The sequence below is a fragment of the Pelobates fuscus genome, chromosome 7 (assembly GCF_036172605.1).
Source record: "Pelobates fuscus isolate aPelFus1 chromosome 7, aPelFus1.pri, whole genome shotgun sequence".
NCBI lineage: Eukaryota > Metazoa > Chordata > Amphibia > Anura > Pelobatidae > Pelobates > Pelobates fuscus.
In genome coordinates, this window is record NC_086323.1 from 156,205,281 (window position 1) to 156,220,662 (window position 15,382).

At 33.9% G+C, this 15,382-nt stretch overlaps 1 protein-coding gene across 19 annotated transcripts in view; it reads left to right on the forward strand.

Annotated features, from left to right (window-relative positions):
- CADPS (calcium dependent secretion activator) overlaps window positions 1-15,382 on the forward strand; it is a 403,228-nt gene that overhangs the window by 325,244 nt on the left and 62,602 nt on the right. For 13 of the 19 annotated variants that reach the window (XM_063426840.1, XM_063426842.1, XM_063426838.1 and 10 more), the window contains 4 exons: window positions 1,009-1,150; window positions 6,838-6,975; window positions 10,608-10,763; window positions 14,209-14,356. In XM_063426840.1, coding sequence (XP_063282910.1) covers window positions 1,009-1,150; window positions 6,838-6,975; window positions 10,608-10,763; window positions 14,209-14,356 — 584 coding nt within the window. The remainder of the gene's footprint in view (window positions 1-1,008; window positions 1,151-6,837; window positions 6,976-10,607; window positions 10,764-14,208; window positions 14,357-15,382) is intronic. The other 6 variants (XM_063426846.1, XM_063426847.1, XM_063426852.1 and 3 more) reach the window with 1 other exon arrangement.

A 15,382-nucleotide genomic window follows, 5' to 3' on the forward strand; every position in this document is an offset into this window, starting at 1 on the left:
CAGATCTCCGCTGTACATGTACTTTTGTGCAGCACTCCCTTTACTATATACATACCTTTCATAAGAGCAATGTGTTCTTTCATCTTACAATATTTCTTATTTCAAGGGAAAAATACAACATGGTTTTGTCCCATTTGCTGACTTACACATGGGATTCATGTGTCCAATATTATTGAGCACATAAAAAAATCTAAATGACAATTTAAATGTTTTCATATTTCACTCTGATTTATACTTTACCATTAGTTTTATTATGTTTTGTTATGTTTTAATGTGGTTTAAAAAATTGCCTACTGTAAAATATAAAATAAAATTATATTACTCATATGGGGCATCGCCATGCCTGTATTAAAGAGGCAGACTAAGTATCATAACCACTACAGCACACTGTAGTATTTGTGAAGCCAGGAGCCCCTTGGTGATATCTTATGATTCCATGTTTGCAAAAGTGGCCATTTTATGCCATGACCATCATTATGTCAAAGTGTTCTAGTTTAAGTGGGTATTAACTTAATATTAACAGTGGTTATAAATTAACATTGTATTTAAATATGCAAATGTAATTAGACTACTATTGTTACAACATAATTTGCTCTTTGAGACAATTTATATGCTTCTTATGACACTTGTTATGGGGCAACCAGTGTGTGAATGGTTTGAATAATTGACCCAAAGAACAAAAACAAAAACAAAAACAAAAAATCAGAAAAGCTAAGTTTTACCAAGAAAATTGGCTAAGAGGGTTGCTACTGGAATGACCATAAAATTATACAAATTTCTCATAAGAAGTCAGAACACAAAAAATAGTATGGAATTCAGTGAGTATTGCTTTCCATTTATACTTTTTGTATGCATAAACCAAAAGTTTTAAGTCATGTTTGAATAATGTATTGCCTATTTACTTTTATTTTATTTTGACATCTATGTAATACCAATATAATAATGAGATATTTGTGTTATGTACAATTATTCATAATGAACTATCTTCTGATATGCTTATAATTCTAGATAATTTATGCAATGGAAAATTCCACAAACACCTCCAAGACCTGTTTGCTCCACTTGTTGTCAGATATGTTGACCTCATGGAGTCTTCAATTGCACAATCAATTCACAGGGGCTTTGAGCGTGAATCATGGGAGCCAGTAAAGTAAGAAAACCTTTGATAAAATTGACATTTGTTAGCAGGTGGATGGAGGTTCTTTCCTAATTTTACCATTTCTCAGTTTTCTGCTAACATTATATAATGGTAATTTAATATTCTCGTTGGCTAGCAAGCCAATCTGTATTGTCTCTTTCTATGTGGTTGCGTGGAGGTGTTACCTGTTGTACAATGTAATTATCTTATTGTGTGAATCTGAATTGTGCACCTTGATGGATACATTTTTACAGCAACTGCCTATATAAAAAAAAAAATCTATAAACTTTTTTTTTAAATCCAGAATGTTTTATTGGGCAGTAGGTTTTTCTGAACATTTCTCTTAATTTTGATGATATAAAGTGGTTATGATGAATAATAATAGCGTAACTCATTTGTAGAATTAACTAAGTTCCCCACAGGATAAAGATTTGTCCTTTCATTAATTAACTCTACAATGAGGCAAATCAAATAATAAAAAAAACTACAAGTATGAGCATAGTCAAGAAGGATGGCAGGTATAGCAGGGTGGACCCATAGCTCCATCTTGTGAGTAGCATGGTCAAATTATATTGAGACATACAACAAAAATGTTTTGTTTTTTTATATTCTGTAACATACACAAACCTTACAAATTTAATGAGTTTCATAATACTCAAGCATACCGTTAAAATGGACCTCTATAATACAATCCACACTGCATACTGATGTTGACCTTTTACTGTTATACCTAAACTAATTATTTACATATCCACTATTATACACTTCCTTTATAGATGTCCCTATTTTAGGTATCACCTCCCATGTTAATTTCTGCGATTCCTCTAATTTACATATCCACACCCCGTTGCCAATTTTTACCAGTTATCTTTATTTCCCCATACTTAAATATCAAATTTCTTCTGCCAATTAACCCTTGTCCATCCACAATTTACATTCCTGCATTCTCTTGCTGGTTTAACCCAAATAGAGTTCCCCACATATCTCTGCCATTTTTTCCCTCTTTTCCTGATTTGAATCGTCACATTAATCTGCCAGATGATCTCTCTGCAAACTAGATCTTCATATTTTCCTAGAAATTAACTTCTTCCTCCTTCCCCTCCTAGTTTTCCCTGTCCTTTTGTCATCTCAAAACTATTTTTAATTTAATAACCATTACATCCAATTTTGAAAGAAAATATTTTTTTTAAAGGAAATATATGTAAAAAATAGAATAACTCATTCCTACTGTTAGCCATATACATCGATCAGCCACAACATTAAAATCACCTACCTTAAGTGCTACCAAAAAAGCTTTCATGTGTCGAATCTTGGACTTCACAAGACCTCTGAACGTGTCCTGTGGTATCTGGCACCAAGATATTAGTAATAGGTGCTTTAAGTCCTGCAAGTTGTAAGTTGGGGCTTCTATGCATCAGATTTGTTGAGCTCAATTGGATTTAGGACTGGGGAATTTGGAGAATTCTAACACCTTGAATTTTTTATCATGTTCTTCAAACCATTCCCGAACAACCTTTGCAGTGTGGCAGGGTGCATTATCCTGCTGAAAGAGGCCACTGCCATCAAGGAACACCATTGTCATATTGTATGTGTGAATGTGGTCTGCAACAATCTCTAGTTAGGTGGCACGTATCAAAGTAATATCCCCATGAATGCGAGGACCCAAGGTTTCCCAGCAGAATATTGCCATGATCATAAAACTGCCTCCAACTGACCTGCCTTCTTGCCCAGTTAAATGATACGCATACACAACCATCTACCTGATTTAAAAAGAAAATGTGATTCATTAGACCAGGCAAAATTCTTTCATTGCTCCATAGTCCAATTCTGATGCTCACATCCCCATTGAAGATGCTTTCAGTATAGGACAGGGGTCATCACGGGTACTCTGATCAGTCACTACCTACACAGCCCCATACACAGCTAATTGTGATGCACTGTGTGTTCTGATACCTTTCTACCATTTCCAACATTGCCATGTTACGATGCGGAGATGCTCTGATGCAGTCATCTCCATCACAATTTTGCTCTTGTCAGAGTTTTCGCATGCCCAATATTCCTGCTTTTCAACACATGAAATTGAAGAACTGACAGTTCACTTGCTGCCTAATATATCTCACACCTTGTAACAATATAATCAATCTTATTCACTTCACATGCAAGTGATTTTAATATTTTGGTTGATAACTGTACATGGGTACTTGGGTCTGACAGTGTTGGAAAATTGACAGCTTCTGTGCAGGGAGTGAAGCAGGGAAGGTCATGGATACTAACTGTTTGTTTAAAAATATATATATATATTTTCAAAGCTTGATGAAAATATTTTTATATTAAAATAAATAGTTTTGAGGCAACAGTTGTCCTTTAATCTGGGTACAATGTGCTCCAGAGACTGGAATGAGAGGTGTATACACAGTGGAAGCTGGTGAAGTTTAAAGATGGTGGAATGATATAATCATGACAGACACATATTTTCAAACACACATTTATTTGCACAGAATAAACATTATTCAGTCTCGAACATAGTGCCAGGCTGCCTAAGTCACATGTGCCAGGGTGTAACAAGCCCTTGGCACAAAAGTGCACTTACAGCTCGCTACCACAAAGTAGACACCCTGTAAAGTATCACCCTCTCTTTAACTATGGGCAAATAACATACATATGTAGATTAGAATTGAGGGGTGTTTCCATGCTTAAAGGTTGCAAAGATACATATTTAAATATTGTGGAACAAGGTGAGGATGGGTCTGTCAATGGCGCAACATGTCAGATTTCAGCAGGACATCTCTCATACCTGAGTCTTGACTAGAACTGATCTACCTGTGAGCTTGGGGGAGAAGGGGCACACCAAGCATTGCAAATCTGTCTTGCAAATTCATTTAGAAATTGTAATTGTATGGTGTACATATAATTCTTCAAAATAATAATGTTTAATATTTGATTAATTTATGTTTTATATTATTGTTTAAAATCTATGCAATTAAATATTATCTGAAATATGCATTTTTAATAGTAACAGTCTTTTAAATAAATGTATGATTACAAAAATGAACAATTAATTTATTTTCTTTTTTTTATTTGGCCAAAAAAATAAAATGAAAGACATGAGAAATTGAATCAAATTTTGATTGTTTTGTGTTTAAGAAACTTTTATGGAGACCATTAAAACATATTTCGTTCCAGGCTTTGTCTCAACAAGTCTTCAGCCACCAAACAATGCATTTTATCAGATGAACATATGGGCTCTATTCATGAGCTTATGTGTTTGTAGTTGACATTCAGTGAAAAAAAAAGTCACATTCATGATTCACAAAATAAGTTTGATAGAATTTTTTTTTTATTTTTTTTATTTATGTTTGATTCTTGCAATTACCCAGACTGTATGGCATCGGTCTGTGTATAGGTGGTGTTTATAACAGCTGATATTTCCTGATGGATCTGAAATTCCTGTAGAATATGAGAAATGATCTCTCTCACTGTGTAAAGACAATCCAACTAGCAAATATTAGTTTTTTTTCCAGTGAATTGTAAGTAGCAACAAGTTAGGATTCAATGCAAATAGCTACATTTTGGCTAAAATGCATACTTGGTTATTTTACATTCATTTTTTGATAGCATCAGGTGAGCACCAGTAAAAGAACAAGAAATAATCGCTCTCTTCTTGGGGGTGAGCAGCAGTTCACCAACAAGGTGTTCCCTCAACCTTGTGATAAATGGACAGATAGAATAGAAAGGTGAACAGCGCTAAAACTTAGAAAATGTACATACGTTTAGTAGAGATACTGGCCAATGGGGTAGCTTGAAAAAAAGAGAACAGAAATACAATAATGGTACAGTATGTATGAACAATATCATTTAGTAAACCAGAGGTGTTATATTCACACTCACACTTTAAAGAGCTAAAGGGCCGGTGCACGAAATTCTGCGGCCGGTGTACGAAATTCTGCTGACCTAGGCAAAGATCCATTTTGTTGCCCCCTCATGAGATAGTGCCATTGTGTCACAAGTTTATTCAATAAACTCCAAAAGGAAAAATGCCACTTAATTTTTAGCAATACTGTAGATATAACTAAAAATGAATATGCTTTTATTTATTTTTTCTGCAAGCCTTCAGTCTGTGTCAGGAGATACTCCAATCAGAAGCTTCTTATTGGGAAGCCTCTGTGCTGGAACCACATGTGTGCGAATGCATACTCATAGAGATCTATATAAATACAATGCCTTATACATACACATACACACACATATCCAAACTTCCTAATACTTACACATACACACAAAGTGCCTGATACACATAGATACACATACTGCCTAATACATGCATACACACACAAACTGCCTTAAACATACACACAAACACAACCAAACTTCCTAATACTTCACATACACATAGAGTGCCTGATACACATAGATACAGATACTGCCTAATACATAGATAAACACACACAAGCTGCCTTATACATACACACACATACACAAACTGCCTTTATATATATAAGCACACACTGCCTAGTAGATAGAAACACACACACATACAGCGCCAAATACATACTTACATACACACACACACACTGCCTTATACATACATGAGTACAAACTGCCTAATACACACATAGAAACTCTCGAATAGTGAGGACAGCCTGTATACCCGAACATATGCAAACTGCCTCATACTCACACAAACTGCCTAAGAGGCACACACAAACTGCCTAATACATACACACTTCTACACACACATACACATACTGCTTTATGGGTACATACTTACAAACTGCCAACTTATAAGTGTTTCAATAACACCTTACAAATCGACAATATATTTTTATCCACCAGGGTGTCAATTCAGTTTCACAGTATATGTGCAATGTAATTGTATGTCAAAGTACCGATCTACCTGCCTCTATATCAGTGCCTCTATAGTGGCGATCTACCTGCCTCTATATCACCTGAAAAATAACAAGTTGTATCCATGTTTGTAGTCACTAAACTGTTATATAATAATTGCTTAGCTATAAAAGTTGCTCTGAAATGTCTTTGTATTACATAATGTTTGTATTTATTACAGGAATTTAACAATTAATATTTCCTTTGGCCATATATATGCATGTTAAAATGATTGTAACACTCTGCCTAGTGACTGATAGCCATACATATTCTTACCAGCATCTCAAAGACACCCAGTACGTTATGTAAAGCAAAATTAATTCTCAAATGTTGTGGACAGATCTTAAATGAGTATTATCTGTACGCACTTTCTTTCCTAAATATTCTTTTCTTGGTACAGTTTAGTCAAATGTAGCCGTTATTAATGCTGTGAAACCAATACACCTTGACACCTTGAGAGGGCTAGCCAGCATGTAACTGGCGGTTCATAATGAGAGTTGAAGTATGCAGCCATCTCTGTGCCAGACCTTGGCTATCTCTGCACATTTAAGTCTGTGACGTCTGTGAGTTGTTTTGTGAATGTGCCCAATGTGAGCTAAGTGGCTGCCATTATTATAGTCCGGAAATAAAAAAAGTAGACAAGGACCTTTAATATTCCATCCCCATGCTTCTTTCTAAACTGGTTTGCTTTGTTTTGTTTTACTGTTGTCTTTTTTTTGTGTATTTTGCTGTTTTCCTTCTGAGTGACACGTGCTTTTTCTACATCAACATTGTCACTGTTACGGTATTTTTTTTTCTGTCTGTTTCTTCCACAGGAGTTTAACAAGTAATCTGCCCAATGTGAATCTACCAAATGTGAATCTCCCTAAAGTACCAGTTACCCTACCAGTTAACCTCCCACAAATGCCTAGTTTTTCTGCACCGTCATGGATGGCTGCTATATATGATTCTGAGTGTGTATTCAGTTCACATTAGATTTAATCTAAATATGCAACAACCTTAGCTTGAATGTGTTTAAATTATTTCTATGAGAACTGGGAATTAACAGGTCCAAATAAAAGATCAATAGAAATATATATCAGTAGAACTATATTTTATGGATGAGTGATAATCTATGTGTGTTCACAGCACAATACATATAATATAAAATTAAATACCTGCAGTTATTGGAAACATTGTAGTATAAAAGTAAAAATAATAATCTATGACTCCTTTTCTATAGTAAAACGTTTCTATTCTCCTATATACAGTATTGTAGTTTTCATTCTCCTCCCCCCCCCCCTTTCATTTTGAAATAATGTCATCGTTATGGTGCCATTTGTTCTAATAACGTTCTTTTAAAAGTAAAAAATGTGTAAAAGGTTAATCCAAGCACCCTTACCACTTCAGTGATTTGAAGTTCTCATAGTTCCTGGAGTCTGTTTAACCCCTTTTACTACTGAAGGTGTAATTGCGGCATTGTCTTGGGGCAGAATGGGCTGGCCAATGGCAATTCTGTGCATGTTTTCATGCACAATGTTCAATTCATTAACTGGTAGCGGCTCAGCTGATAATGGCTTCTGGCTTCTGCACTTCTGCACCAGGAATGCTAGGAGCCTTAGGGCCTGGTTGAGACCAATTTTAGGAGGAAACCATTGCTAAACAGTTTGTCTTAGCTTGTCTCTACCAGGGAACTTAGCCAGGGTACTCCTCACACCATAACCACTACAGCAAGCTATAGTGGTTATAATGTAAATAAATAATAATAAATTAATAGCCTTCTACAAAATTAAATGATCAAAAGATTCTGGTTGGGCTCAATGATTATACCTTAGCAAAAAGTATGTGAACATCTTTTTAAGTAAGCTCATGTTTTCTATTCAATGTATATACCCAGAACAAAAAAAGATTGTCCTCAAACTCTGAAATTTTATATTGACATTTATAAGCACAGGAAGTTTAATAAAATTGTTGTGTTTTTCTGACACAAAAGATAAGATCAAAGCAATACTATTGCTTTGTTTTGGCGTTTATGTTATTATTTTATTTAACTGAAATCAGATGTTTTATAACATAATGATAGCCATGTTGCCACTTTTATCTCCCACCACTTGGGCATTTATTTATCAGGGCAAGTTATTCATAAGATGGGAATCCTTGGCACTAGAAACGGATCGCATGATGTTGGCCCTGATCCGGTAACATTTGTTTACATATATATTCAGGAATAGATTGGACACTCTAAGCATGATCAGTTAGAATGATACGTTTTTTTTTATATAAAGTATATATTTTTTTGTGGATTGTAATTTTTTTTTTAAATTAAAAATAATTTTAAAAACATCACTAAGTTAATCTGTAATATTACTTCCGATATCAGTACCCATTTGAAAAAATGAAGTAATTACACATGTAAAAATATCCATATGGATCATTGTAACAGGTTCAGAGATTTTGGCATTAAGTTCCACCGTCTGGTAAATGTTCCACATATTTGGATGTCTATATGTGTGGACCAAATAATACTCATGTATAAGAATACAAAATCTAAAAAATGTTTTTCATGGTTTGCTTAATTTGGGAAGAATTGCCAATAGTCTTACATATAACAATCTCCATTGCCACACATCCTTTTTTTATATAACCTGAAAAGAATTGATAAAGATTTTTTAAATCTTCAGCAGCAATTAAAAAAAAAATAATTTGCGTACGCCTACTTAATACAATTATAAACCATTTACAAACTCTGCTGTGAAGTATATTTTTTATAAAACAATAAATCACCAGATCCTCTAAAAGAAATAAAAATCGTGTTCAAGCTTTGGTTGTTGTATTTACGAAAGGGATAGAATAGGAAGTGCCAACACTTTAAGGCTTTTACCCCCTCTATGTGCATGGTCCGTGACATTGTTTTGGAAAAGATATCAGATAATTCTTTGCATATGACGACGTTCTAATTTACTGAGACTCAAAGAAAAACAAAATCATTCTTAATGTATCATCGCAAGAAATGAATAAAGAGCATTTTGTAGAGAAAAAAAAAAACTGACAAGGCTTTTCAAAGAACTTTGAAGCCAGATGGGTGTCAAAATGTTGTTGCAATAGACACCAATTATTACATTTGTGTGTACTCTGTGATTTAAAACATAAACCTATACTGTTCCAAAACTCAATTTAGATTTCAAAAATATACATTTTCTCCAAGCTTTAATTTGGAACAGAACTGTCTTCTCTGGGCTTGTTGTTACCCTTGCAAGGCATTACAGAGCAAAATATTTGTTGTCGTACAGCCAAAGAAACTATTTTAATATCTTTTCGCCCTCCTTATTTTCCTCTAATACCTTTTGTTATAGAGTTCTTTCCCCTGCCAGATATATCTCTGATTATAAATATGACTTATTCCTCAAATGTAACTTTTATTAAAACAGGAACTCAGGACCCTTGGCATGTTGGGAAATTGATTTCACCCTGCGATAGCCACATGTGCATTAGCTATGTTTTGCTCTTCAGCATTACCTCAATGCAGTTGGCATCTGTCATAATAGAAACTCCCACTCCCGTTTGTTTCTATAGATGATGCCATATTTAAGTGGCAATGCATGGTGTGTTCAACATCAGAAATATTATTGTGTTAGCATTAGTGGTATGCGAGGAGAGAGTTAAATGCACGCACCTTTTACGGCAAACATAGAAGCAAAACAAAAACCCTAGAAAACAGGAGGAAGGTGGGAATGGACTAGGGAATATGTAAAAATACGAGTCTGCCTGTGCCAGAATATATTTATGAACCTACAGCAAACATATTTTGCACAATAACTTCAGGCTTTTTATTTACCAGATAGCTACAAATATAACTGATAAATATTCTACCTGCTCAGTCGGGCAATCTGCTGTTCTTCAGATGCTAACAGAACACAAATCCCATCATGTCACATGATTGAGGATGATAAGCATTGTTGTATAAGATGAAGATCCACTGGTTGCCTAGTCCTAGCTTAATCAAAAACCCTTTTTTCTTTTTATTTAGCAAATTCCAGCAGACTGCTTGGTGATATATAGGAGAGGGAATTCAACTCAGACGTTGGTTTAAGTTGCCTTATTCGGAACTAATTAAGCAGCAATTCGTTGCATGTCTGCAAAAAATAAATAAACAATTTGTCCTCGCTCACCACTAGTTAGCACTTACCTTTACCTAGTAGACTTCAAAGTGTACTTAAATAAACAATGCATGGAACCCTGATTGTTCATGAATGCACCTCTTTTGTGTAGTTGTCAACAATCAAGGCTTGTACTCCCCAGTTTGTATCCTTAATTTCAATAATTACATATGTTCATGTGATTATTAATTAAGGACATTATTTTGCCATACAAACTATCCAGTTTTGTCCAATTTTATTTGTTGTGTCATTTCCTCCAATAGCAAGTTAGATTAGGAAAATAAATATTTAAATAATAATTCCTGATGATGGAGATCAGAAATATTTGATTTGAATGTTGAAAGGTGGTATTCGCCCTCCTAAAGATAAAAAAAAAAAAAAAATGTTCTCCACATCAGGCCAGCTTTTGTTTGCATTACTAAGAATTGTGTTTCGTATTGTTCCATTAGTAATGGATCAGCCACTTCGGAAGATTTATTTTGGAAACTCGATGCCCTACAAACATTTATTCGGGACCTTCATTGGCCCGAAGAAGAATTTGGGAAGCACCTTGAGCAACGCCTTAAACTTATGGCAAGTGACATGATCGAGTCTTGTGTCAAAAGGTAAAAACACTTGTAGTTTTAACAATTCCGATATTTTTTTTCTGCTTACCTCAATCAGAAAAGTATTAAGCTAAATTTAAATTAACATTGTAAATTAATAATTCCATTAATCAAAGATTAAAATTTAAGAAATAGAATTATGTTTTATTGATGGATGTGAGAATGCAACCAAAGTTTTGTGAAAAAAAATACTTCAATTTAACCGACATCATTTGTAGTATAACATTAATGAAAAGTACCTCCCTTTTTAATTAGTTGTATGAAAATATATATGTTCTGTGTCCTTCATTTTGTGGGGTTTTGGTCCAAAAATGAGTTCATCATGAATTAAAAAGGTTAAATGTCACTTGTTGTAGATGTTTCATGTATTAAGCATTTTTTTCTTTGTTAAAGAAAATTGTTCCGCAAGTCACAATAGTTCGTTAAATGCCTAGCAATAAGAAACAAATTCTCCACAGCATGATCTGTAACCACAAACATTAGTTCAAAACAGCCATTTAACAGTTCATATTGACACATTCAAGAATGTGAAATCAAGAAGTTCAAAGATCCCTCACCAACGACTCAGAATAGATCTGAAAAAATATACTCCTTCACTGCATAAGCCCATATGTGTTCAGCTGGTTTTCTTTTCTTTCGTTGTTTTTGTAGTAGTTGTCACATCTTTAATGCATACTCAACAACCCCCCGGAAAAAAAAGTGAATTTCCACAAAAGTAATACATGATTTGCAATGATATTCTCCCTTATAGAGAAGATTAAAAAATATATCAAAACCAAGCAAAAAAAAATAAGACAATTATAGGACTTGGAAAGTGGTGTGAATTACAACTGTACTCCTTTTATTTCCATTGAGCAGGAAATGTATTTAACCTCCCGTTTACCATATCACAGCCACAATAACAGGAGAATTCAAAGTGAGTTTCAAATTTAAAGTCACAAGAACTGGAATAATTCTTGAAGTCGGCTATGCTTTTATTTCAGGTACTCTGGCCTTAAATGTAAAATATGCTTTAAATTCCCTTTAAATGATCACTTTCAGTAATAATAGATTTAATGTTAAAAAAATAAATTAGATTTTTTTTTTGTTTATGTTTTAGCAAATTAAATTAAATAATTCTTAAACAGCCCAATTTAAAATTCATTCTTCAGATAAATGGAGGAATTAGGTAATTCATCACTGACCATTTTTTTACACCCTAAAGCATAACATATTCTAGCTTTTATTTTTGCAGTTAACATTAAGTGATTAGCATTTTTTTCTGGATAGAAACAAACTCACATTATTAATAAACCATAATATCAGCTGTAAGATTTATTTTACAGTCCAAACAAGCCATTTGTTTTTTTTTAATTAATTGTGTTGTTAACAATAAAACACAAGCCATCGTCGATGCCCCTTTTTTATAATATTGCCAAAAGTTCATATATTTTTAACAGTATATCAGTAAATATTCTACTTTTAATCATTGACCGGTAAGAAAAAATTGTTCCGACTTCTTACCAAATAACCTTTTCACATGCTGTTTTCTCAAACAAGTCTTTCTCCTGCACCATTTTATTTATTTAATGTTAAACTAACTCAATTTCATATACCTTGATAACCTGAACACAGGCACACACCGAAGAGCTAAACTCTAGTAAGAACAATGCAGGACTAGTGACTAAACAAAAGACTATTTGTGCACACGTTTTTTTGCACTTTTTATACCACACTCCTGCTGACAGATTCCATCTGTGACATTGGAACAGTAATTGATAGTTTTAGAAATACTTGGAAATACATTTGTAAATGCAATCTGAACTAAAATATATGTTTTGCTAAGATATATTTAATGACATGTAAAATAAGTTATTTATACAATTAAAAATAAATTGTATAAAAAAATATGCCATGTTCTATCACATGTATTATATACTGTGCTCAAAATAAAATTAAAAACACAGATGTTTATTTGCTACATGGTAAATTAGAATAAACTGATAAGATTGTGTTTACAGTTGGCCTAAATTTTTCAATTCTTTTGTGTCATTTCATTGCAGTTTATTGTTTTGTGAATAAACTCCATTTTTTTTGCCCATGAATGAGCATGAATGATTGAATGGCACAGAATGTCATCTAATTTGTATCCTGTAATGTCGAGCTGGGGTCACGTTTCCTCTGATCTTACACTATTCTGTGATTAATATGCAATTTTTTTGTAGACTCGCAGTTTGGATGTTTTTTCATAATATAATGACAGAGGATCTATGAACAGACATATGTCAGCTGTTGGTGTAAAACCCTTTCCTAGGATTTAATCATAGGGTGAATCCCCACCGTGGCATTTATTCTAAACACACCTACCCTCTCTCTCTCTCTCCACTTTTGCCAATGCCACATGCCTAAGCTACAAACCCGTTTTGCACTTGATCCATTCCATTTCCATTTGCACCCTGAATTTACTTTGAAGTCGTAGGTAGCAGATGGAGTCTTCATTGAGGCAATTACAGCACCACAGGCGGCTTTAACCACCAGCTGCTGTTTCGGGCTGGTATGTGCCCAGAATTATCAAAGCACTGTATAGGTACCACCTAGGCAAAAAAAAAAAAAAATGAAAAAGACATTGCTTAGTGTCCAAATAAAAAAAGTTAATAAAATCTAATTAACTGTCACAAATGTCTATTTGTAGCAGAACTGCTAACTTATATGTTAGCCTGTAAGTAAATGGCATTTGTTTAGCTCAAACCATAAACAAAATAAGAAGTATTTTCAGTTTCTAATTATGATTACTGGGCATCCTTTTGTGCACATTAGGACTGTTTAAATTGTTCTACTGATTTGAGTTGCGTTTACACAATATTTTATTTATTGGGCTGCAGGCAGGGATCTTAGTCTTCAGAATTAAACAGATAATTTTATTATACAGGATAAAGGATGGAAGGTTGAATTGGTGGAGAATACAAGTAGCCCTCTGTGGCCGCTGTGTGTTCTTCATCCCCATAATGAGGCATTTTTTATGATGACCTCAAAATAAATTATATTAGTCATCATGATTGTACTACATAATAACTTAATGTTAGTGGTTCTTTTTCACTGGCTTAACAGTAGATTGTGACTGGGTCTTGTGGCTTTATATTTTTTAATCCTCTGTTTGAGAAACAGTGTACTGGAGACAGACAGGAGAGATCTGTGCTGTTTCTTTTTCATGACAGTTTTTTAAAGTGCAGAAAAAGGGCATTATAGACAGACAGTCAGACAGCTAGAAGGATTAACTAACAAGAGTGGAGATCACATGGGTCACTTATTTCTGGTTCCAAGTCACAACAGAACCTATTTAACTAATACGGTTACACCGCTGCAAGGATGGCTACCGATATGTTTTCCTTTAGCTCAGAGATTGATAAATAGCTCACATTTCGTATATGTTTAACACGTATTTATTATTTTTATTTTTTGTTTACAGAACTAGAATTGCCTTTGAAGCAAAGTTACAGAAAACCAGCCGATCAACGGATTTTAGAGTACCACAATCAATATGCACCATGTTTAATGTCATGGTAGATGCTAAAGCACAATCAACTAAACTGTGCAGTATGGAAATGGGCCAAGAGGTAATACTCTTTAAAGATTAATACATGAGTTAAAAGGTATAGTAATGACATGTTGGAGCCACTTTTCCATTGTGGGCTACTAGTATTGCAAGCAAAACATGAATTAGTTTGTTAAACCACGTCACAAATGCGGTCAATCTATCCCAAGACTAGACACCTTTTGGCTGCTCGCTGTTCATGCTTATTTGTTTCTTTTTTATAAAACAACCAATTCATTCCTAATCTCATCTATCTTACTTATACACTAATTTTGTATAGATGATTTCATTGAGTTAAAGGGTTGCCAGTAAGTAGTAACATTTAGTCACCTGCTACTCTATTCACTAGAGTTGGTTGAAGATTCAAAAATAACCACAGATATGTTTTTGTTTGTTTTGCAGTTGTGTAGTTAAGATGTGGCGTTCATATTTAATTTGCCTCTCTAGTTCAACGTTCAGAATTATGACATTAGAATTAACATTTCAATACAAGAAGACTATTGCTTTTACAGACACTATTAAATGTTTCACTCTCTTTGGACAATTTTGTTTGTATTACTGAGATCTCCTCATCGCCACCTCTCTTGTTAGTAGACCAACAAATCAACTGCAAAACTTGCTGTAAATTTAGACAGCATTAGTATATTGCTAATACAAAAGATATCATAAACTGTTAACAATTTCAGTTGTGTGAATCTTTATGTGGTAATTCTATACTTTGTGAAAGTCTATAATTATATACAATACCACATTATGCCTTGTGGCTGCTTCCTTATGTCTAGCCAATGCTTTGTTACGACTGGTGCCACTAAGGCAGTTGGTAATAATAATGGGTCAAACGTAGAGGATTAAAAAATATTACACCCCCATGCTTTCTGAAGTATCACAATTTCACATTTGTTTAGAGATCTTATGTGTCTTGCATGATTTGTGTAAATGTCTTTGTTGTGGTTTGGTGTGGATTTAGAAAATTTCAGTATTATCATGACAAGGTAATCCACAAACTGTACAGAATTAAGGCATATAGATAATATTTAACATCTGTCTA